Below are 25,947 nucleotides of genomic sequence, written 5' to 3'. Positions count from 1 at the left end.
AGCCTTTCATTCTCTGTAGGGCCCAATTGAACACTTAACATTAAAACACACAAGGCTGGCCCCCTGCATGCCTATCGCCTCACGCTCTTCCAGTTGCTTTGTGAAGTTAAGTAGGCGACCGCTGCGATCTCCCAAAGGGATGCCCAAAATAGCTGATAAAAAGAAGGCATACAGGCTTATCTGGCACCACAGCCTGTGGACCCACCCCTTACAAGCACGCTCACGGCTGAAATCCACCCGGCTCCATGCCCAAAACTGGTCTCAAACATGGCTATGTCCAGAGAGGAATTGGAGGGAATGCTTAAGTCCTTTAAACAGGACATCACCAAAGAGATTAAAAAAGAAATTAAGACCTCTAAGGACTTGCTGGCCCAGTCTCTTGCAGACCTCACTTCCCACCTTGGGGGGCTGGAGTCTAGGGTTAATGACCTGGAAAACGTAACTTGTGTGCAATCCCACGACAATGAGGCCCTGGCAGAAAGGGTGAAGACCATTGAGGAGCACCTTGAAGATATATGGGCAAAACAGGGCGACTTGGAAAATAGGTCAAGACGGAATAATGTGCGCCTCCGTGGTGTCCCCCGGCAGATCCCCGACCGGGACATGGCTGAATATGTAGAGACAATGTTCAGATCCTTCCTTGATCTCTCACCAAATGAAGATCTAAAACTTGATGCCACCGGGTATACTCTTCAGCCCAACTGAAAAAGAACCTGCTACCAGATGTGCTCACTCAGGTACACTTTTTTCGCCAGAAAGAAGACATCATGGCGGCAGCCAGGAACTCAGATTCAATACAATTCCAAGGCGCGAAGGTACCTGGGCCCCCTATACTCTGGCGTGCAGACGGCAGCTGCAGAAGGTAACATCTTGTCTAAGGGCCCGAAAGATCCGCTATCGCTGGGGGTTTCCATGCAAGTTGATCTTTGACCTCCATAATCAGCACTATGTAATTTCTTCTGGAGACTAAATGATTTCCTGCTAGATGACCCAGCGATCTGTGCCCATATTAGAGAATCCATGGAACTATATTACAGAGAGAATGATACTAGCGATGTGAGCTGGGGTACGGTCTGGGAGACGAGCAAAGCAGTGATTAGGGGACACTTTATAGAGCAGGCTGCACAACGGGGGAGAGCCAGGAGATTACTTCAGTAACACTTGGAGTGGGAGGCCCATAGACTAGAGGAAGTGCACAAGAAGAAACCCTCACGGCACTCATTGAGGGACCTATGGATGGCTAAGAAAGCGATTGAGGCACACCACATGGGGAGGGCGGCCTACTGCATGATGCCGCCCAAGCAATTTTTTAAACTAAGGGAAACAAGGCTAATAAATGATTAGCAGCCAAGCTGGGGAAGCAGACAAAGCAAAATAGAATAGACTTCCTGCGGGACAAGAAAGGCAAAGGCACCTCCTCCGAAAGAGGGCAAACGCCATATTATGGAGGAATTCTTCAGGGAACACATGGCCCCGCACAGGGGGGGACTCGAAATCCGCCATGTATTTCATAACCAAGGCAGACCTCCCACAACTGCTACAATCCATACAAGAGCCCTTGGAAAACCCAATATCCGCTGATGAATTTGAATTAGCTATCAAATCACTCCCTATTGGCAAGGCTCCGGGCCCAGATGGATTCACAAATACGTTGTATAAAACCTTCTGTAAGGAGCTCACACCACACCTCACAAAGCTATTTAATGTCTTATGGGAAACGGGTTCTGTTACACAGTCTATGCCAGAATCGAATACAACCCTACTTCTAAAATCGGGAAAGGACCCGGCAGTATGTGCATCCTACCGGCCCATAGTCTTGCTCAATACTGATGCTAAGCTCTTTAGCACGATTATAGCGCAGCGACTGGGGGAGGTCTTACCTACACTAATAGATAGGGATCAAACAGGCTTTATCCAGGGGCGATCGGCCCACAACAATATTCCCAGAGCAATAGACCTTATAGCTCTGGCCCCCTCCATTCCAGGTCCCCTATCGTTGCTATACTTGGACGCCCATAGGGCATTCGATAGCATATCTTGAGACTATCTGCAATTCGTCTTGAAGGGCTTTGGGTTTGGCCCACAATTCTCTAAATTGGTCCTGTCCAACTTCCAGATCCCCTCCACCCGAATACGAGTCAATTCCCAGTGTACACCTCAGATACCCCTTGGTAGGGGGACCAGGCAAGGGTGTCCCCTATCACCACTGGTCTTTGTACTAGTGATGGAACCCTTAGCCCAAAATATCCGCCTCCACCCTGAAATTCAGGGGTTTGAGGTGGGAGACCAGTGCCACAAAGTTGCACTTTATGCAGATGATGTGCTCGGTTTCCTAAGGGAGGCTCAGGCCTCGGTACCCCCGCTTATGGGTCTGCTTGATCATTTTTCACTGATTCCGGGATTCACGATAAATACGACAAAATCGAGTGGCCTGAATTTGTCTGAATCACCACATGTTTTAAACGCCTTGCAGAACACCTACTCCCTTAGCTGGGAAAATTCCCAGATTACGTATCTCGGGGTGCACCTGACCCCGACCTATTCGAGCCTGGTGAAAGCCAACATCTCCCCATTGCTAAAAGACTCCAAGGAATCTCTACAAAAATGGACCCTCCAGGAGATATCATGGTTGGGGCGCATAAGTGCTTTTAAAATGACCTTGCACCCTCGGCTTCTTTACACATTTCAAGCACTTTCTGTTCAAATTCCAGAGCGAGACTTACTAGACTTGCAGAAAGAGATAAGCCACTTTATCTGGCAGCAGAGAACACCTAGAATTCAGCGTAAGATTCTCACTCGGAGTAGGCAGCTAGCAGGTCTTGGGCTCCGCTCCATCTTGAGATATTACCGAGCAACCCAAATTGCCACTATCCTGAGCTGGACTAATCCAGTTGACCCCCCAAATGGCGAGACATTGAGCAGCTTTTCTCTGGGGCTCCCCTCTCTTACCTCCCCTTACTACCGCGGGAGGCGCAGGTCTGTCAGTGGCCCCTCCTTCCGACCACAGCATCTACTCTTCTTTGGTGGGACAGGCATTGAACGCTAAGGGGAATCCCCCCGGGGTTAGGCCCCCTCTCCTCAATCACGCAGAATCCAGCCTTCACTCCTGGGCTCCAGCCCAGCTCTTACCAAAACTGGTCAGGAGCAGGACCTCTGAGACTGCAGGAGCTCTAGGCAGACAATGCCCCACTGACCTTCGCCCAGTGCACGGAGAAATTTAACATCCCGGTGTCAGAGAGATTTAGATATATACAACTCTGGCATTGGATCACTAATCCGACCATCAAAAAGGCTGCCATTAGGCCCCTCTCAGGCTTAGAGATAACGGTCTCGGAAGGGCAACACTCACATAGAGCAGCGACTTGCTATCGCCTCCTGCAAAACGTCCCTGAAGATGAGAAAATCTCTTATATGTTGGCATGGGAGAGAGAGTTGGGGATTGAGGTATCTCCAGAGTCATGGCAGAGAATCTGGGATAGAGCGCATAGGTCCTCCAGATGCACGGCAGTTAGGGAATGTGTACTTAAGATCTGCTACCAATGGTATTTCTCACCGCAGAGGCTACACGCAATAAATCCGGACTACCCTGATTTATGCTGGTATGGCAGTGGGGCGAAGGGAGACCTGGGTAACCGATGGTGGCACTGTCCAATCATCCAATCCTACTGGTTGGAGATCAGGTCAAAGATCAAGGACATATTCGGGTGACCTGGGTCACCGATGGTGGCACTGTCCGATCAGCCAATCCTACTAGTTGGAGATCAGGTCAAAGATCAAGGACATATGCGGAACGCTGCTCCCCATGGACCCGTTAGTAATGTTATTAGGTGACACACCAGACGATGGGTCCTATCCACAGTCTGGCCCTAGAGCTCGCCTGATCACACAATTACTTATGGCGGCCCGCCTTACGGGAGCTCAATTTTGGAAAGAACTAGAGGGCCCCCATGTAGCGTATTGGTGGGTTAAGGTTTGGGAACTTCTTGGAGTGGACAAACTAACGGCTACAATGGAGAATCGTACAGCCAAATTCACACGCATCTGGGGTCCATTCTTGGACCATGTTGCAGAGAAAGAACACATGTTTTTCCAGCCTACATTGATTAAATATCTTCTCCAGTCCTGACACGCTTCTGGCATGGGTGAGGTACCCATTAGACTGAAATAAGGACAGGGGTGTTACAGCTCCTCAGAGGGAAATCCGGTGAACTATTGGTAACTTTGGTGAGTTCCATTTATTTATTTATTCATTCCCTCCCACTTTTTCCTCAGTTAAGAGCGCTACAGGATGTTAAGCTAAACTACTCCATTCCCAGAGGATGTTCATGAAATTATATTTAGTAGATGAATTCGAAAGATGTTAAAATGAAATGTTGATGCATTGTTTAAGAGATTAATTAATTTTGTAATCGCATTGACAAATGGTGAATTTTAGCCTTTTTTGTGCACGTTGCTAAAGCCGATATAATGGATGAGTTGCAAAGGTGCCGAATTGATTGTTGATTTGCGGCTCATGTGATTAAGTAATGTTGCCACTTGCAGTGATATTTGATGAATTCAATGTCTGATCGATGTTTCAAAAAAAAGATTGACAAAAAAAAAAGAGTAAAAATGACTTTTCTCCTTTGCAAGAGAGTAACATGTATGCGACATCCAGCCGACGCATGTACAAATTGTATGGAAATCATTACCGTACAGCAGCTTTCTGCATTGTGACAGAATACACCTTTCATTATTTCTCTAATGGCTGGCCATTTGATCTCTCCTGTATATATTTAAATGTTGAAATCAAAAAAACCTAGCCAAATACATAGTAAAGCAAACATTAATTGTATTGTGTGTTTTGAGGTTTGATAGGAAAATTGTCATTTGATGAGTCCTCATTTTCTGGAGCTATTACTACCTTATGGTATGCCAATGTTATGATACAACAGTGCAGAGAGGCAATGACTCCATGCTAAATTCTACATCTAATCTAATGTTCAAATGGTTATTTATATAGCGCTTTTGGCCAAGCACTGTGCATAGAACATACTTATCAAAATTATCACCAAACCAAAGTTGGTACTCCTTTATCGACCTTGAAAGGATGAAAGGCTGAGTTGGACTTGCCGGGATTCGAGCCTGCAACCTACAGATCACGCACAGATTGCAGCAATGAGTGCTCAACCAGCCTGAGCTATCTTATTGGCTAAAATCCTTCAGAGGTCGGTTAACTGAGTATCGACTGAGGTGTAATAATCACAGTACCTAGATGTTGGACGAACCATTTATGAAACACTACATGAAGTTAAATACCTATATGGATTATCACAGGCACAGGTTTTGCTGAGTTTCTATTTCAATTACAAATGTAACTTTCATTTGTTTGTTTTTGAATAGCGCTTGCACTTCCTGGTGAGTCAGGTTTTGGATGTTTTAATTGTAGTCTTGAAGATTTGAGAGGCTAGAACACCTGTGATTGGTGTAATGACAATCATTCACCCTTGAGCAAAGACTCTGCTGCCACTGACCATTTATATTAATGTACCCCATTGACTGCAAGGTTGAATGGATGTAATCTAGACTGTGCATAGTCATCATTTTACACACTTATAATTATAGTGTAAATTAAATTATCAGTGTAAAATTGATCTGCCTCCGCATGATTATGCACACAGCACCAGAACTCTGAAAAATACAATTGTGCAATACTGGTTTGCTTTCACTGGAAAAAAAGCATAATTTGTTACAAAATATTAATTCTCAATTGCAACTTAGTTTTCCATCCTATTAATTATACAATCCTAACATTCTATGAAATTATGCACAGTGCTTCTAAAGCTGAATGGAAAGAAACCATTCCTTTTATCACAGTGTGCCGTTTCTTTTTTTGAAAGGCTTCAGAGAAATGCATTCTGTTTCAGAGGTGGCTTGCAATTACATCGATGTAGATAGAAACTGGGAGGCTTCTTTTTATTTTTATCAAGTAACCTGACCTTTGCACTGCCCTTTGCTCTAAACCTGTGTGTAAATGTACCCAGGAAAATAATAAAGCTGTCGTATTTGCAAGATTTTCAGGCGTAAAAAGGCCTGGTATCCACCTTATCTGAAGGCCTGAGTAGTGTTGTCTCGCATCACAGTAGTTTCTATCAAAAGTCTGAACTAGAGACTGCAGAAACGGAGAGTGTTGCATGCATAGCGCGTAGTGATTTCAGAGCAATGAGAGCAGCGTCCCGGCACAGCACCGGCAACAACTATACCATCCTGATTTTGAGAATAGAGTCACCGGATTACACAGTGGTTTGCTTCTTATGGAGACATCTCTGTACACAAAGGGTAGTATCTTTGTATTACGTTATTTCAGGGAGCAAGGACCTTAGTTGCAATCACATCTGATTATACTCTTAAAGGGAGCTTGTCAATTAGAAATCAAGGCAGGACTGCAAGCAGCAAGAGCATAGGAAAATGCCTACTAATGACCAAAACTAAAATCAGCTATCCATTTAAGCTAGTGTATATAATTAAAGTAAACTTGTAAAAATATTAGAGTTTAAGGCTTAGCTAGTGAGAGTACAAAATCTTAATCTATACGATTTACCAGCTTTACTAATCAAATTGCTGAAGTAATTGAAGCTGAGGTTTAAGTGACTTTAAGAGAGACATGAATGAACTCTGTGATCCATTAGATACGAGATCGGAAATAATCTTACACCAAAGCATATGAATACAAGCAGAGGGGCACGCGTAACTGAAGGATGTTCAAGGGGGTGGAGGTAGGGTTGAAATTCGGAGTTGTGCTTTGTCTTGCAATGTTCTTTCTTCTCGCCACATCTCTGAAGCCAGGAAATCTGTTTGTTTTTGATCCATTTCCCCTTGGGGTGTGTTGGGTCCAGCTGTTCTAATAGCTGTAGATGAGGTGCCCTCGTGGGTCTGTGGGGTTCAGCAGCTCCCGCCAATCAGGCGGGTCAGGACCTTACTGTGAGTTTGCTCAGACTGCAACATTAAGCACAGCCGAGCCGCCCTGTATCACACCCATACAGGCATGTTGAAATGGCAAATTGTGCAGTTGGCAGCAGTCTGCGATAGAGATGCATAATGAACAAGTACAAAGGATGTGGCTTCCCGCAGACCGATACCTGGCATCATAATGGGGATGACGTGGTTTCAAGTATTGTATGTAAGCACAGAAAAAAATGCAATGTCAGATATCCTGTCCAAGCACCAGATGTTAAACCAGTCAACATACGCTGAAATCAAAACAGACATACTTTCAAAGTGCATTAGTCCCATAAAAGTGATTAAAAATTGAGTGGTAGGTGGACCCCGCTGTTCTGCTTCCAGGAATGTCACGGGGACCAGCTCCGCCTTCTACAGAGAGAAGGAGGTTTCAGATTTTCATGTTAATACATTTTTGACTAAAGCATGGCATACTTTTTGTTCTTCTACGTCACAGAGATAGTACAATCAGGCAAAATTGGCCACAGCTTTAGAGTAGTGTAGCACAGGGCTGAATCTATCCACCAGGTTGGAGCAGTTCAGGAGGCATGGGGTAACACCACAAAGCCATCAGTGGCAAAAGCAGGAGGAACCCTCTGAGGCCTCAGAGCATGTCCAGAGTCCCTCCAGTAGCTCTAGCCAATCGATGACTGAGCCCAGAGGAGAGTGCAGAACGTCACCACATTCACACCAACATGTTGATGAAAGGCCAGAGACACCATCACTTAGGCGTCTATCATACAACTGCAAACCTGGAGCCAAAGAGCTGGAGAAAGCAAACAGCTGGCACAACACACTCCCCAACAGTCTTGGTGGGGCTCGCCAGCTCCTAGTCTCAAGTCCGGGTCAAGATAAATGCCTAATCGGCGAGCTCCTGCACCATGGTACGTTATACAGAGCCTAGATGCGTGCCACCTGCGGAGTTAGGTGGAGGCCATAATATCCTCCAAGGCTCCCTTGTACTGGGTGTATTTAAAAGGAAGTATGCACCATGTTAAACTGGCACAGAATTACCAACAGAAATATTGATAAAAGAAAGAAAGCACAAAAAAGGTCACATGTTGCCAAGTTGCAAAACAACCACCGTTTGACAGCAAGAGCAACATCTGAAAGGACGAAATAAGGAGTTTTTTTTTTAAACTGTAAACTAAAAGTAATCGTTGTCTCACACATAAACCATTTAACATTTCCCAACACACTTACATGTTCACAAGTACCTGAGTGGGTTTTCATAGAACGTTTCCTTTGCTTGAGTGGCTGCAGTTCCTGGGCGCAAGTCTCATGAGCCTTTTTTATTCTAAATACAATCTCAGGATTAACAATTGCATAGCCTGTGAGAAAGAGATTCAGGGCTTGAGTTGACTTGAAAAGGGCAAGTAAATATGAACAAATATAGATTCTTTGTGTAAGGAATACATATTTGCCTGACCTGATGAATGGCTTCTATTGCAGGACATACACCTCTGTGCATTTTGAATGCTTACTTAAAATTCGCTCTTGCTACACTCTCAGGGCCATGACATACATTTCAAAGAATGGTCCCAATGCTGTTATTGTTTTTTGTAGCTATTCACCTGACCACTAGAAGATGGACTGTATCCATCACATCATTCCAGTGCACTATTTTGCGATCACATGCTGGGATCTGACTTGGTGATCTCAAGTAAAATGTTCTCTAAACCAGCACCACTGAATCTCTCACCAGTGCTGCGTTAACATATAACCAAAGTAACTATGCCACTTATATTTTGTATTGTACTTATGAAGTACCTTATAACACTGTTACTACAGTCATTGTCATTGCCATTTTGAAACAGAGAATCTCTTTACATAATCTTCTTTCAGCCACCTCTTCTAGCCTTCAATCGATGCATTTATTCTTGTTGATTCTCTCAGCAGCATCTTGATATCTGGATAACTACAGTATAGTATGCTTGGCCTGGCTAAACAGAACGCGTGCAGGGAGCTATTTTCATGGATCTTGCGCTTATTATATGCACATCACATCTGTAAACTACTGTAAAGATAGCCCAACCATAGACCTCCATTTTTTAGTAACTATTTATAATATATAGCATAGTCTTTTGTGCCTTAAGCCAAATCATAAACGTTCAGACTTTGAAGGAAATAATACCAAAGTATATTTTAGAAATTTGAGAAGAAAACAGATCGGTAAAAGTCTGTTAACTCTGAGTCAATTTATTCAAGTAGTTATTTTTCTTTTAAGTAGCACAGGTTGCCTATTCTGACCCTGGTTGTGCCAATAATTTAAATAAGACACCAACTGATGCATTTGGCAAAGATGAAGAACACTATACCTGTACGTGTTCTCTAAATAAAAATGTCACCATTTCAACAAATGGCCATGTGTGCACAGTTTTATTAAGTTTTTCATTTCTTCACTTTTGCAGAAACTATATCAACTTAATTCTGTTCATGTTTACTAAAACCATTACATCAACTTACCTTTTTCAATCAATAACCAATTTCTCACATCATCAACTTGATTCAGATAACCTTCAGTTTCCCCAAATGTATGTCCCAAAGCACCAACTTAATTTTGTTATCTATTACCTTTTACAGAAGGCATAACATTGACTTTACTTTTAAATCATGTCATAATTACAGTACCCCTTGACTAAATACCATACACCCTGCAATAATGGTTTTATATTTATACTGCTAGAACAACCTCATCATTGCAATTCATGTTTTGCATTTGTTCTCCTAGAACAGCCTATAATGCTCGAACAGCCTACACTTTATTGAAGTATATATTTAATATAATTATGCTCCCCATAGGTCCATATAAATCATCATGTGCCTAATGGTGAGCTTCCTCGGGGATAGTTTACCTGTCTTTCTTATATTTGCTATTTTTTAACCATAGTCCAATTCAAATAATATATATAGGGGGGCGTGGCTTGGGCGGCCATGCTGTAGGAGGTGAAACTCAGGAGCTCCTGCAACATCCGAGAGAAGATCCTTGCAAGCTGGCTTACTTTACCATAAAACTCGGCCAAAATGCAGATATAGGCATCAGAACACCCTGAGAACAACTAGGGTGACTTCCGAGGTAAACCGGAGAAGGGACTGCAAGGGAAGCGAAGTCGGAGACTCTGCCGCTGAATCCAAGATGGCGGGCGCGAGTGGAGAAGCCCGCAGAGGAAAGCCGCACTGTGAGGTGGAATCTGAAGGTGCATCCTGCCAGCGAGAGCCGGGTGGCAGGGGCAAGACAGGTTCGCACCAGAGAGACTGACCGATGCGCCCCCCCTGGGGTCGGGTGCAGAGGGCGCGACCCCGCCATCGGCAGTAGCCTCGCACCGGAGAGAGAGTGCCATGAAGCGTCGCCGAAGAAACGCAGGACAGAGTGAGGATGTATCCCAGAAGAGGCGCCAGACACCGGACCGGAGTACACCACGCTCCGGTGGTGACCCTACCTGGAGGGCCCCCGGCGGGGGGCATGCGGCAGAGAGTGGGAAGACCCGTGCCCACCCTCCTCCCTCTCCCTCCGGGATGCAGATCCTGACTGGGGCGGCCCAGCAGGAGCTGAAGACTAAGGAGTTGCACTGCTGAGGCCTCTTGAGAACCGGGTGCGGTGACTCCACAGCGTGAATGACCCTGCAGGAGGTCTGAGAATTGCAGAACATCCCACCCCCCCCTTCACCCGGCCCGCACCATTAAAGGGGCACAACAGGCCTGCAGGTACCGTACACGGCAAACAAAGGACACGAGATTCGCAGCGCTGGGAGGACGGGAGGTGTACCATGGGAGTGTGAACTGTCAGTGAGGACATGGCCCACGGTGTCCCAGTGACGTGCTAGGTCCCAATAACCGAGAGGGGCACAGTAACGCTGTTGTACACAGGCGGTTCACAACACCCCAACGGAGCAGGCGTAAGGGCAGCAGAGTGCCCCTGCTGCTGGTGAGGAGCTACCACGCAGTTCACAACCACTGGAGGGACCTCATAAGAGGCAGTAGCAAGAGGCGGCTGGTGGGCGTGAAAGAGTACACCCCACTCACTGGCTAACACGGCTGGGGGCCCGGACAATGAAAGGGTATCCCCTGGAGGAAGGGGCAAAGTCAGACAAGACAGACGGAATCCACTCGGACCTGGGGCGCGAAGGCCACTTGGGGGGAGGACCGTGCCTCCAGCACAAGAGAGACTTGCAGTCTCAATGGAATCCAGGTGCCGAGATAGCAAAGGTGCAGACTTACATACTCACTTGTAAGGCTTCAGAAGGGAAACCCAAGGCAAAGGGCCAGCGGTCCGCCCAGGTTTGAAGGAAGATTCTATTCCTTGCCTGGTCATTCTCCACCTCCCACAGAAGCTGCGCTGACAAAGCCGGGGGTGAAGGAAGTGGGACGGAGTCCGACAACAAACCTCAAACGGATGCAGGTAAACACACAGCAAAAGGGCGAGACCCTGAAGCGTGGAACAGGACAGTGCCACATCCAAGCCTGACCTGAGCGAAGAGGGAACACTATTACTGCGTGCTGGGTTTGTGCCAACGGCACCAGGAGGGGGGAGACACACCATTGCACCGTCACTATGGGAGAGGTGATTACAATAGCCCTAGCACCAGAGTGAACGGCTTACAAATAAAAGTGTACAATCACTGATGAACAATAACTAGAGCTGCGTCACGCCCCTAGAGTGCTGTCTGCCGACAAAGGAGCGAACATAGGAACAACAGATACAATGCTACGAAAACCCATGCACCGTGGCAATAACTTTTTTGAAGTGAAAAGTGCCGCAATGACTGGTGGACGTGGGAGAGCACAACCTACTCGAGGAGCACCACAGTGACATCCCAGTAAGGGAGTGACATCAGCAAGGCGCTTCACAGAGACTAGTCGGCGGGGGGACCCCAAACAGATGGGACATACGACAGACCACCAGAACTACTGTTGAGGTGGGACGCATTGCCTAACCCAAAGGATTATAGTATATAACAAACTGCAGCCACACCCCTCCTCAGGGAGGTCCACACACTGCATGATGGCTAGGATGAGCACGGAATACAACAATTAGTGAGGGACATAGTCAGAGGGCTTGCAGAACTACCACCAGCATTTGGACCAGTAGGGGACATTGGCTATCAACAGCAAGACAGGTTGTACCACGCGGGAGACCACAGCACACTGGCTCATAAATGCCTATCTGAGGGCCGCAAGAAGTCGGATCAGGAGCAACCCAGATACGGAGGTGGGAGCATACACATCCTGAATAAAGACTATATAGCAGATGGTCAGTACTGCAGCACCAGGGTACCAAGACACCTTCCACAAGTGTGGGGAAGATTGCGAAAAGGCATAACAAATTGGAGGTGAGCGGAGGGCCCGCTGCAGGGGATCATGCCAAATAAGATCAAAGGAACAACGGGTAAACAGACCAGGATAGACTCTTTAACCAAGAAATCAGAAAACAAGCAACTGCCCCAGCCAAATCCAGCGATGGCTACAACAAGCGCCGCACAAGTGGGTAGTGCAAGTGAGGGTCCTATACTGGAAGCAATCGCCGCCCTGAAGGCGTCCCTGAAAAATAAAATTCACACAGCGATAGGTGCCCTGAAAGCTTGCGTAGAAAATAAATTAGACACAGTCATCGTGGATGTGGGCCTCCTCCAACAGGACGCACGAAACCTGACGGATCGATGACGACAGCAGGTGCAGGAGGTGCAGTGTAGGTGCCTTTCCCCAGCTTACTACGTGTGAGAGAAAATAAAAATAACCAACACAACCCCTGTCGGGGAAGGAGGCACTGAGACCCGGCTGCAAGAGTTCAAAGGATGGTTTATTTCTCCAGCTAGGAAATAACCCAAAAAACCCTCTAAAAACATTTACATCATTACTCGTATATATATCAATTAAAGTAACTCTAACAAAAAAGACTAAATGGACCCGATTGGCCAGGCGGTGTGGTGCTGTAGGTGTGGGTGGCATCTCTTAATTCTGGTTGGCTGAGTGGCTGACAAGATGACGGACATCAAATATCTTGTGCTCCACGCAGGTCATGGTCCGGTCACTGTGGTTACTACCTAAGCTAATATGTTGCATTCGTAAAACACTAAATAACAAATTATCTAAACATTTTATGCTACTTTTCATATTTCTACACAAGTCACACATAGTAATTATTGTCAGTACAATTGGGTCATTCGTGGTTTTAATTGGAGGCCTTGACCTTTATTGTGCATGTAAAAAGAATCAAGCTGTGTTTCACATATTTCCTAAACTTTAGACCTATTAGTATAAGTAAAAACATATATTGTGGTAAAATGCTTAAGGTTAGTAGTGGGTGTGTTGGGTGGGTTTTGCAGCACAGGCAAGGGTCTGGCACTTGAAAGAAATACCTTACAGGGAGCGCAGGGTCAGGATGGCAATAAATTGCTCTAAATCGGGGTGGGTGGCTTGCACTTTTATGGGGACGAACAAGCAGAAAGCGCTCAGCTCATCCTGGTTCACATGCTAGTTCTCATGCTAGCAGTGATCTCAGAGGAAGAAAACTGTATCATATTGGTTGTTGCAACTTTCTCCGGCTTCAGCGTGAGGATGGGAGCGCAGAGCTTTCCTTCGCAGGAGGAGTGCAAGGGTGGGGGCCAGCCAGCTGCCTGCGCGCCTTGTGTGTGTGTCTGTCCTTGGCTGCTGCGGTGGAAGGGGAGCTGAGCATTGCTGTACTATCGCAGTGAGGCCTGTTTATCCAAGATGGAGTCGAAAGGGGGCACAAAGATGGATGCCCTGTGTCCTACTCAGTAGTCCCATCTATGTAGTGGTCAACCGTGGTTAACTTTACATAGGGGCAAGGGGCAACCCCACTACCGGAGGCACGTGGTCCAAGCCTTGTACTGAGGAGTGTACGGCGCGAGGGGGACTGGGGCCCCCTCATTCCCATACAGCAGCAAAACACCACCGATGTCGCAGTCACACAGCTGCAAATGTCAGATGTGATGCAGAGCGTCAAGATCCTGCAACTCAAAGCGGAGGATGCATAAGGGAGGGCATGAAGGAATAACATCCGTATAGTGGGACTGCCGGAAGGTGAAGAAGGCAGGGACCCCATGGAGTATGTGGAAAATCTGTTGCTCCAGGAGATCGGAGTGGGGGTGTTGTCCCAGGGTTTTGTGGTAGAGAGAGCACACAGAGCCCAGACCAGGAAGCCTGCACCCGGACCCCGCCACCCCCCTGAGATCAATGATCACCAAGATCATGAATTTCAAAGATAGGGAAAACATATTGACATTTTCAAGAGATGAGGGAGTGATCACCAGGAACTCTTCCAGGATCATATATACCCAAACTACACTGTCATGGTCCAGCAGCAGAGAGCGCGGTTTGGCCCTACAAAAGAACGCCTTCGGGCAGCAGGCGTGCTCTATGTGCTGCTGTATCCTGCTAAACTCAAGGTGATAGACCAGGAAAGGACGTGCTTCTTCGAGATAACAGAGGAGGGACACACATGGATGGACCAGGAAGGCATCCCCCAGCAGAGGCCCAGGAATGCTAACGACAATGGCAATCTTCCCCGGCGATGAGGAATGGGACCCAAACTTTAGCACAGACACTTAAGACAATGGAATTAAGCAAGCCAGAAGGAATTTAAAGAGGAGCAACAGAGCCTCCTGTCGCAGAGGTCGACAGGACACGCAACCCCCGAGTGTTTTTATGAGTTTCAGATGTCAGTTTTGAGGCATCACACTTCTGCTGGCCAGGTTGGTGGTTGGTTGGTTGGTAGATGGCACTAACAGTGGAGGAAGCAGCATATACAGGAACAATGAGAGTGAAGCAAAAGCAAGGGGCCGAGGCTCAGAGAAATAACCCTGGCCGGAGACCCACAGAGTCGAAGATATGTGCAACGGAAACTGATTTGAGAGCCGACCAAAGGATAGCGGCAGACCAGGACAAAATAAGCGCAAATCGCTCCCAAGGACAATGAAGAAGCGGACTCTCGCTGAAAGTGCCAGAGTGATGTTTATGTTTTGTTTGTATATTTGTTATTGTTGTTGCTTTAAAATATAATGAACAGTTTAAAAAAAAATATATATATATATATATATACACACATTTAAAAAAAAGAGAAGCAAAAAGAAATACATCATATTCATTAACTGATGCCATTATAAAATTAATATATATATATATATATATATATATATATATATATATATATATATATATATATATATATATTGGCCGTGTAGTTATGGTTAAGTTGCTAAACGATTGGCTAATCGGCTTACGTCATGTCCGCGGACATGCGATGTGTCCGCTGATTGGCTGGAATGAAGCATGAAGTGCATCGGATTGATTCGATGCGCCCGCCATCTTGGATCCGTGTTCGGTGTCCGCGGACATCGCGGTAAAAACATTAAAAAACACAACATTGCACTTGTCAAACTTATCAAATAATCTCTGGGAGGTGAGCGGTGATGAGGATGGGATGGGATATGGCTGCAAGAAGAAAAAAAAACAGGTGTTTTTTTGTCGCGAAAGTCCGAACAGTTAGGATGTTCGTGAACAGTCCTGTGCAGGAACGGACGAAGAAGTCGTTGATTACATCTTTGCCTCCAGACAAAGCACTTGAGAAGATTGTGTTTGATAAAACTCTCAAGAGATCTGACGGGACTCACAGCATTTTGTTACACAGTAGATTTGGAGGTGTTTCACAATATTTGCATAAAGTACAGGCCAAAGAGATTGCATTTCAGCATTCAAGGGATGGAGATGTATAATCATGGAATTGCGTGCGATTTTGTTCCGAGTACACATACATTGTCAGAAAACATTGCCAGCGTGCCCTGTCCACCTAAAACAGAGCTTGTGGAACAGTTCAAATCCAGGTACAAATGATTACCATTTTGATCAACAATGTTTTTAAAAAGTGTCCAAATAAAGCATCCAAATTTTTGTTAAAATGTGTCCTCTTTGTTAATTATTTTTTCAACTATTCCAGTTTTTACAATTGCCTTACAATCTCACAAAAGGGATGAGACCCAGGCTACATAAGTGAAGGAGTCTGTGACCTAAGCATAGATGGGGCTATTGCTACAAACACTTTGACTCTTTTTTGTGTACCCTCTACTTCAATGTTGGAGTAGAGAGCATTCTGAAATTGCAAAGTTTCCCTACCCCTTAGCAGCACCACGATCATCGAGCAAGGGCACCCCCCACATTTTTCTTACTGTGCACGTGCATCACAATTACAGTTCTCATGGATGCAGTGAGGCAAGTTGCTGCCAACTAAGAATGTATGTTGATTTTGAGTGAAGGTCACCAGCTTTGAATTTTTGCTTGTGAGCTAAGGAAGCCCACGCATCGGACACACAGTATAAGGTTCAATTGTTTTTTGACCTTTAGAGAAAGGGACCATTCCGAAAGGAATCGAATGAAAGGAGGGGTGTAATAAAGTAAGATATGATAAGGTTATGCATTCCAAAACTGGACTAAGGAACATGTAAATTCAGTTTTTGAAAAATTGTTGGTGCGAACAGAGTCTGCGTTACGGTCAGAGTTACGCCAAGAGAATGGAAATGGTGAATATAATGTAAGTTTGATTTTCAACGATTTTATACCCAAACAAGCATCAACTTATCATTATCTGACCATTATTTCTGGGTTACATTCTACTAGTTTGTTCTGTGTGGCATATTGTAATGAAACGCAAGTACAACCTTTGTGTGTAATGTTCTTTCTACTGCCCACATGGGCAGGCCAGCATTGAGATGCATGCAGACCACTACTCGGTTCTCCCAGGTTCAACGCTAATATTTCATTAAAATGCCATCTATGAGCACCTCAAATTGTAGTGTCAGCTTCCGTATCCCATTTAGAGTTGATCATACTACATAGCAATGTCCTCGGAAGCAAATTGTGTACTACTTTCCACGTGGTTTACTCTCTGTTGACATTGTTTCATGTCTGTGCTAATCGTTAGTTTAAACTCTATGCCGAATTAATAAGTCAATAGATAAATTGTAATAAAGATCGGCTAGTGAGACACATTTCTATTATGTTTTCGAAACAGGTACATCCTGCCATTCTGCGATTGTCATAGATTCCAGATGCCAACTGATGGGTTCTTCAACCGGCAGCTGCAGATACTTGTGAACAACTGGATATATTTGACTCTTTTTTGGGACGATCGCCAAGGGCCCATATGCCCTTACGCTGTACTAGCGAGTAAGAGCAACATAACATCCTTTACAGTGGTCTAGCCCCAAGCTGATGCACAAGCCCTGGAATTCACTGTGCGACCCAAGCGCTTCTTTTACCCAAAACGAACACCTTGTGTACGCAAAAAGAACAACGCGTGACTCACGATAAACATTTTCGGATCACGAGCGAAGAAACAAATTTCCAATTTGATTGAATATGGCAATAGTCGGATGTTCTCGGAGCGTTTATTGTGAAATAAAAGTACTTTACAGATTGTACAGTCTTGTTGTTTCCTTTTAACGTACAGTTTAATATTCCGAATTGTGATGTGCTATGTTGTGAGACGATGTGTGTTGATTTTCGGGTTCAGCGTCTCGTCACGTAGGTGATGACTGGGCGCGTTTGGATACACTGCCCAGGAATGTCACCGGAAAAGGCGGAGAATATCACTAGGTTTGGTGATGTGAGGCTCAGGGGCGGGGCATATGATTTAGTGCCGTCAGGACAGTTCACCTTAGGCCGATGCAGCAACAGATAACATTAGCATAAGATGGCCACGTCCTGCTGCCAGATTTCGCATGTGTACAAAAGAGGAAAACGAAGGTAAGGTGCATTGGAAATGTTTGTGCGATCGATCAACATATGTTTAAAAATACATGCCCGAACGCTCGGGACAATAATATTTTCTGAGCATTGCACTTGTCAAACCTATCAAATAATCTCTGGGGAGGTGAGTGTGATGAGGATGGGATGGGATATTTCTGACCTGATTCCGAGTGAGTTTACAAAGTTTGGTGGGATTCTGTCATGAGGGGGGCAAAATTAGAGGGGGGTCCCAAAATAATGCAATGGCTTATGAATGAGGTGCCATCTGACGAATCTACACTTCATTTGGCAAACTGATAATAGATCTAGATATAAATGTTTTTGCGAAGTTTGGTGGGATTTTGTCACGAGGGGGCAAAATTAGAGGGGGGGTGCCAAAATAATGTAAAGGCTTATAAATGTGGTGCCCTTTGACAAATCTACACAAAGGTTTGCAAAATGATTACAGATCTAGATATGTTTTCGTAAAGTCTGAATGGATTTTGTCAAGTGGGGGCTAGGTTATATGACGATTGTATGTGCATACATTTGACACTTTTGAAAAAATAAAACATGGGTGGATTTCCAGCAAACTTGCGTAAGGAGCATTGACAAGGACCTAAAAGCGTGGTTTTGGAAATTTGCCAGTGTTTTATTTTTTGACTAGTGTCATAATGGGGTAGCCTGTGGCCATGGGCAGTGGCCAGATTGTCTGTGTCATGGAATAAGGTCATGATCCGGAAAATCTGGCTACTGGCCATGACCACAAGGGACAAAACATAGGATTAGAGTGGCCATGTCCACCTGGGACTGGCTTTGTGGTAAAGTTATTCGAAATTAGAATAGATTTGAAAGGGAAGAAAAATGAGCTTGTAGTAATATGGTCATATGGTTCTCTTTTTGCCCTTTGCATGCTGCCATGGAAAGCGAAGAGGGGCCCTGTATGGAACCCTCGCCTTCCCTTTCCATGGTGGCCATTTTGGAAAAGGATTTTCCTTCCTACACTGGAACGCCACAGGCGTCCCGGTGTAGGAAGAAAAATCCTCTTTTTTAGAACCCCGGGTTCCCGCTTTGGGAACCTAGACTGCTAATGGCCTTCACCCCCATTTCAGGGGCTGGAATGGGGGGATAATGGTCCAGAGACCTCGTTATCCACCATCTCTTCGCTTGGGCTGATAACTTGGGCTGCTGGGCCGGTATCCACCGTTCCAGTCCCTGGAACGGAGGATGAACGCCACAATATTCCCATTAGCATAAAACAAAATTCAAATGGAAATGTTGGAAAATCTTATTGAGTCTATGTACTTTACTGAGAAATATAAAGTAGATGGAGTCTATACGTTTTTTTTTTAGTTCTATTTTTTAACTGTGAAAGGTGGTTCCTAAAGGAACATTTATTTTGTTTTTGGATGCATTTTTTTTGGCAGGAGAGCTTAGAACGAAAGGTGGGGAGGGAAATGAGTGAAGAGGCACCAAACACTAATATGGAGGGGCAGGTGGACAGAGGAAAATGTTGCGTGTGTGCTATTTCAAAGGTAGGGGGCAGTGTTTTTCATGCTCGTTGATTACAGCAGTGGTGGTGTCTCTTGGGGAGGAGGGATGGCATTAGCTGATTCTATTTGAAGATAAATAGCAGTTTTGCTAAAAGTATGTAATGTGTACTACATTGTTAAATGATGAGTAGGAGTAGGTGGTGGAGCTGTGTAAGGGAAATTTTGAAGTTGAAAGTTCCAAGATCAGTAGAAAATGCAGTTCCGAACTGTCTAAGAAGCACAGATCTTATCATGAAGTGCGTACGGGTTCTCTGACACGTCATCATGCCGCGCGCCAGCATATGGTCATATGGCACTCTCCGGAAGGTCTGCAATGAAGTCAGATGTTCGTAGACATTATGGTTAAGTTGCGCTACTAAAAACCTATGAAATTCAGTGAAAAAACTTTGTTAAAGGGACGTTGTGGTTCCAAGTAAAACAGAAAAACTCCTGAAATTCGCCAGTTATTGTAAGCTAAGCAACCATAACACTGTGCACTGCTAAGACTAACACCCAGGACATCAAAGATGACATCACAAATGTCATTGATGACATCACTGATGACATCACATGTGCATTTACTTTTCATGAAAGGATTCTTATTATAATGTTGACAAAAAAAGTGTCAAGGATCATTGGGATAAATATCATGAGCTACTTAGTGCATTAAGCAATGCATTGATATAAATAGCATTCTATTATGAAGTTCTATCCAGTATCCTAAACTACTCATGTAGAAACATAGGCATTGTGTGCAGCATACATGGAGGTGCAATATTCATAATCTTGCCATGTTGAATAGTGAAATGATAACTGCTTTCTTATTAGAGCTGTGTACTGTGAAACATGTAATAAGTAGCTAATAAAACCCACTTACTACAAAATTGCATTATTACAGACAAAACACAAATAGACAACAACACATACAAATATGAGTATATATAGGGAAAGTGCAGTAAGCAAAAAAAGCAGCAGTAGTAGCACAAAGTGTTCATAACCTGATTATCTTTATGCAGAGAAATGATGGCTCTGTTTCAAAGCTGTTATTTACCCTATGTATATGTATCACATGATGTGACTGGGCCCTAAGGAAAATAGTGCGAGTACAATGTATACAAATATGAGCATATACAGGGAAAGTGCAGTGATTAAAAAAAACAGAACTATCAGAAAGTGCTGATAACCCTACTGATTATCTTCATGCACAGAAAGGATTGCTGTCTTTCAAGCCTGTGTCTTCCCCTATGTATATGTTTCATATGATGTGACTGGACCCTAAGGGAATTACTGTAGGAACATATTTGAAGGATAGGTCTACGAATATAGTACCTTTTCAATTTTTAGTTCCTGACTGTTACTGAATAAAACCATATGGCCTAGATATGTCATTAAAGGAAATAAGGGGGAGCCAGACATGTGATGTCATCAATGACATTTGTGATATCATCTTTGATGTCCTGGGTGTTAGTCTTAGCAGTGCACGGTGGTGGCACGAGTTATGGTTGCTTAGCTTACCATAACTGGCGAATTTCAGAGGGTTTTCGGTTTTACTTGGAACCATAACGTCCCTTTAACAAAGTTTTTTCACTGAATATATACTTAAATACACAATATATATATCATACATACACACACACATATACTCAAATAAAAATTATTGTCTCTTTCATGATTGTATTACTCTTTCAATGAATACTTTGCCTTTGTTTCATGTATGTACATTTGGATTGTTGATCATTTCGAATTTTGAACATTATTGGAATACTCTATTGGATAAAGAGCTTCACAAATTCTTTGAAAAAACCCCACTAAAGGTATTCACTAAATCAAAAACAATTGGAAATATGATCTCACCAAGTCAAGGTTGGGATAGGAAAAAATATTTAGGAGAACAAAGATCCTGGTTAACAGAACCTGTAAATGTTTTTTGTAAGTGTGGAGCCTGCAACCTTTTCAAATTCACCCAGAACACACAAATGAACAAGTTACTTACCAACCGGTAACATTCTTTTGATTGGATGTTCCTCCAACGTATTCCACATCTTTGACATGAAATGTCCACAGCTGTGTAGTTCAGAAACTTTTTCGGCAGAGGGTGTCATGCGTCGATGGCGTCGGGTCGATGTCCCTTGAAGGCCTCCGTCAAGGGCGACAACACCAGATGTTATAAATAGGACGCACAGCGCCCCTAGCCTCCGTTTATGTTTTTTCCTCCATAACGTGTGACCTGCACATATCCAATGCCTGCTTCACTGCACATAGCCTTGCAGGAACGTAATCTGCAATAGCAAAGGAAATTCTCCTAAGGGGCAGGCTGGGAGGGCGATGTGGAATACGTTGGAGGAACATCCAATCGAAAGAAGGTTACCAACCTTTCAGATACCAAGCATGAAGGTTGAGGGTCCTGACCCACCCATCCCTACCCCTCCGCCTCCCCCTCACCTTCACACCCCCCTCATCCTCACACTCACCCCCCTCACCCCCACCTCACGAGAGAGAGAGCGGGCGCGCGCAGATCCTCTCGGAAGGGAAGACGGCGTGGAGGGCAGATGGACATTTCTAGAAGGTCCGGGTACCACGCTCTTCTGGCCCAATGAGGAACATGTGGGATCCGAACCTCCGTATCCTCCTCAACACTTGAGGAATGACGGTGACTGGAGGAAATGCGTACAGCAGTGGGAATGACCAATCCACCACGAATGCGTCTACTAAGGCGCATCTCTGAGGAAATTCCCTTGAGCAGAATCTCTCCCACGTGTCAGGAAAGGCTCTCTGTCAAGAGTGGCACAGGGTACCCAAGTAGGGTTTTGGGTGGCTGTGCTGAGGTAAGGTAGCAGATAAGCACACACAGCAGGAAGTTCAACAAGAAAGAAGAGTAGGAAACAGTAGCTGTGAGCCAAAAGGGTCAAAAGATACAAAGGTACAGACAAACTGGATTCCCTCTTGGGGTGTATGCTGAAATGGGAAAGAGTGTTCCACGAACCTTAGGAAACTCCAGCCTTCTGCACAGATTGCTATAACAGAGGCCCCAAGGAAGAGAACAAGGAGCAGTAGTCAGGAAAACAGAAGGCTGCAAAGTAGGAAGCAGGTCTGCAGTCAAGAGTGGCACTAGGTGCAGGCAAACTGTATTGGACTGCAGAGAAATGTAGTAGGCTGAAAGGCAGGGAGTCCAGAAGAACAGGACAGAGAGAGATTAGTAGTAAGCGACAGACAGAGAGCCCAAAAGAATAGGGCCGCTAGTTAGGGAGCCCAGAGGAGCAGGGCTGTAGGCAGCAAAGAGGTGCCCAGGGAACAAGGGCTTGGAGACAGCAGAAGGTTGCAAGCTGCACGGTAGGGAGCCCAAAGAATAGGGCTGTAGGCAGCCGGAGTGAGGCAGGCTGCAGGGCAGGGAGCCCAGAGGACAAGGATGGTAGGCAGCCGGAGTGAGGCAGGCTGGAGGGCAGGGAGCCCAGAGGACAAGGATTGTGTGCAGCCGGAGTGAGGCAGGCTGCAAGGCGGGCAGCAGAGGACTAGGACTGTAGGCAGCCGGAGTGAAGCAGGCTGCAGAGCAGGGAGCCCAGAGGACAAGGACGGTAGGCAGCCGGAGTGAGGCAGGCTGCAGGGCAGGGAGCCCAGAGGACAAGGACTGTAGGCAGCCGGAGTGAGGCAGGCTGCAGGGCAAGAAGCCCAGAGGAGCAGGGCAGCAAGGAGTGAGCCCAGAGGAGCAGGGCCGCTGACTGTAGAGAGCTGCAGAAGACTGTAATAGGCTGCAAGGCAGGAAGCCCAGAGGACAAGGGCTGTAGGTAGAAGGCAGCAGAGCGTGATCAGCTGCAAGGCAGGGAGCCCGGAAAGGGCACTGGAACAAAACAGGATAATGCAGCAACAGGAACAGCATACAAAGTAAAGGGTCAAGGCAAACAGGAGCAGTGAGAACTCAAGATGCAAGACACTGTGCTCCTGCAGGCAGCTGCTTATATACAGCCCTGCCCTGTTCTGAGGCAGGCTAATTGACAGCACCTGTAGCAGCACACCTGAAGACAATCTGCCTCCTCCCTCTCTGGTCCTGAGCAGGTGGAAGCAGCACTGGCTGCTAGGGCTTCTGGGGATTGTGGTCCCAATAACGATGAATGAGAATAGCCAGGAATTGAGGGCTGCAGCCAGGTGCATTATGGTAAATGTAGTTAATTGAATAAAATAATAAAGAACAAAAGTTGAGCAAATGGAAATAAAAGACCAAGGCGTGAAAAGGAGTTGTTCAAGGAGTATTAGGAGGATAAATGAGTACCAAGTAGTCCATGATGGTTGCCAATGCGTGCGCCAGCGGCGCGGGCATGACACCACGTCCGGTTGGCACTGGTGGCGAAGAGATCCACTTGTGGGGTTCTCCAAAGGGCGAAGATCTCCAGAAGGACTTCCTGAGCCAACTCCCACTCGTGAGAGATCGTGCTCTGCCTGCTCAGAGCATCTGCCGCCACATTGTGTTCTCCAGCCAGATGAACTGCTGAAAGTGAAATTTCCTGCTGTATTGCCCAGAACCAGAGCTGCATTGCCTTTCTGCACAACGGGAGTGACCCGACCCCCCCTTTTATGTTGAGGTAATGCATAGCCACTGTGTTGTCCTCATGATCAGGATGCTCTTGCCCTGCACAGATGGCAGAAGGCCTTCAGGGCCAGCCTGATGGCCCTCAGCTCTAACAGGTTGATGTGGAGTTTGGACTCCGACGGAGACCAACGACCACTGGTGGTCAAGTCCTTGGCATGAGCTCCCCATCCTGTGAGGGAAGCGTCCGTTAGTACAGTCACCTCCGGCCATGGCTGCCAAAATGGCTCCCCCTTCATCAGGTTCCCCTCATTGGCCCACCACAGAAGATCCTGGGAGACCGAGAGTGGAATTTGAATGGGATCCGACATCTTGGCAGAGAACTGCGACCACTGCATCTTGAGGACCCATTGCAGGGATCTCATCCTCACCCTGGCTTCTAGCACCATAAAAATGCAGGATGCCATGAGGCCATAAGACCTTAAGAATTAGAAAGCCGGGAGACTCTGGGCATGCTGAAACTTGTTCACCATCTGCACAATGTGATGAGCCCTTACCTTGGGAGGCGAGCACTTCCCCAAGGACGTGTCCAACACAGCCCTGATGTACTGGAGCTGCTGGGAAGGTGTCCAATGCGACTTCTTGAAATTGAGGGAGAAGCCCAGCTTGTGAAGGAGCGGCAGGTGAGACCGAGGTGATCCAAAACTTGCTCGGGAAAATGCGCACGGATCAGCCAGTCGTCCAGGTAGGGGTAGACGTGAATCCCCCCTTGCCTGAGATACGCTGCCACCACCATTAGCTTGGTGAAGAGCCTCGGGCGGAGGTCAAACCGAATGGCAGGACCCGAAACTGAAAGTGCGAGTCGCCAGCCGCAAACCTCAGGTACTTTCTGTGTTTGGGATGAATCGGCACATGAAAGAAAGTATCCTGTAGGTCCAGAGACACCAACCATTCTTGAAGTTGAAGGGCCTTGAGGACTTGAGAAAGAGTTACCATCTTGAACTTGTACTTCCTGAGAAGTTTGTTCAACCAATGCAAATCCAGGATGGGTCTCAATCCTCTGTCTTTCTTCGGAATCCAAAAATATGGGGAATCCCAACCCTTGTTCCTCTCTGCTACAGGCACCAGTTCTATAGTGCCTTTCTCTAGCAGGGACAAGATTTCCTGCACAAGGAACGGATCCGGAAGCTTCAAAGAGAGATTTCCCGGTGGATTGTTGTGAGGCAGCTGCAGGAAGGGAAGGAAGTAACCGTGGGCTATAGTATCTAGAACCCACGCATCCAAAGTAATGGCTTGCGATTCTTCTAGATGCTGAGACAGCCTACCCCCAACCGGCGAACCATGGGACATGGCCTCATGACTGTTTTGGAGAGGCTGCGGCAGCACCTGAAGGCAACGAGGCAGCTGCCTGAGCTGATTTGGCACCTCTATTTCCCCGACCACCACAGGTACTTTTACGCTGTCCCCTTTGACTGGCGGCGCCTCTCGTTCTACCAAAGGAGGAGTAGTAGCAAAAAGAACCTGCCCTCCACTGCTGTCCCCTAGGACGAAAGGGCGGAGGTTGACGCACAGCTGCACTCAAAGATTTAGCAGCAGCTTTTGACGTCTGCAACCTCTGAAGGCTCTCGTTAGCCTTGCTGCCAAACAAATGCGTGCTATCAAATGGCATGTTCAAAAGACAGGCTTGCACATCCGGAGCAAAACCCGGCTTCCACAACCACGCAAATCTGAGTATCACAATGTTTGCAGCCATGGACCGGCTAACACTGTCGGCCGTGTCCAAACCGACTGAAGGGATTCACACATGGCATCCTTGAGATCTTGCACGAGAGCAAGGAAACCATCCCTTTCTTCCCCCCTCAGGAATATGCTCAGCCACTAACGAAACAATTCCACAGAGTGTGTGAAAATCTTGCCTATGCACAAGTGGAGTTGGCTGACTTCAACGCCATACTCTCTGCATAACCCAACCCAACCGTCGAAGCGTTTGTCGTCCCTATCAGGAGGGATGGTAGGGTACGCCTCTTGCCTCGACGTGGCCGTAGCTGCCTGAACCACAAAACTCTCGAGAGTTGGGTGAGATGAAAGGTAGCTGGGGTCGCTACCGGAAGGGCAGTATTTTTATGGTTAACGATTTGTTAACAGCCGGAAGACATTGCGGAAACCAAGCAGCCGCCA

At 46.1% G+C, this 25,947-nt stretch overlaps 1 protein-coding gene across 6 annotated transcripts in view; it reads right to left on the bottom strand.

Annotated features, from left to right (window-relative positions):
* Positions 1-25,947, bottom strand: part of LOC138527208 (zinc finger protein 718-like) — a 561,133-nt gene that overhangs the window by 292,879 nt on the left and 242,307 nt on the right. For 4 of the 6 annotated variants that reach the window (XM_069638322.1, XM_069638323.1, XM_069638321.1 and 1 more), the window contains one exon: positions 8,196-8,309. The exons of 1 other annotated variant lie outside the window; for it this stretch is intronic. In XM_069638322.1, coding sequence (XP_069494423.1) covers positions 8,196-8,309 — 114 coding nt within the window. Of the gene's footprint in view, positions 1-8,181; positions 8,310-25,947 lie in introns of those variants that run through there. One more of the 6 variants, XM_069638333.1, reaches the window with a different exon arrangement.

The sequence above is a fragment of the Ambystoma mexicanum genome, chromosome 1q (genome assembly GCF_040938575.1).
Source record: "Ambystoma mexicanum isolate Mex_15411 chromosome 1q, UKY_AmexF1_1, whole genome shotgun sequence".
Taxonomy (NCBI): domain Eukaryota; kingdom Metazoa; phylum Chordata; class Amphibia; order Caudata; family Ambystomatidae; genus Ambystoma; species Ambystoma mexicanum.
The sequence above is the reverse complement of the archived record's forward strand: the minus strand, read 5'-3'. Positions and strand labels throughout refer to the sequence as shown.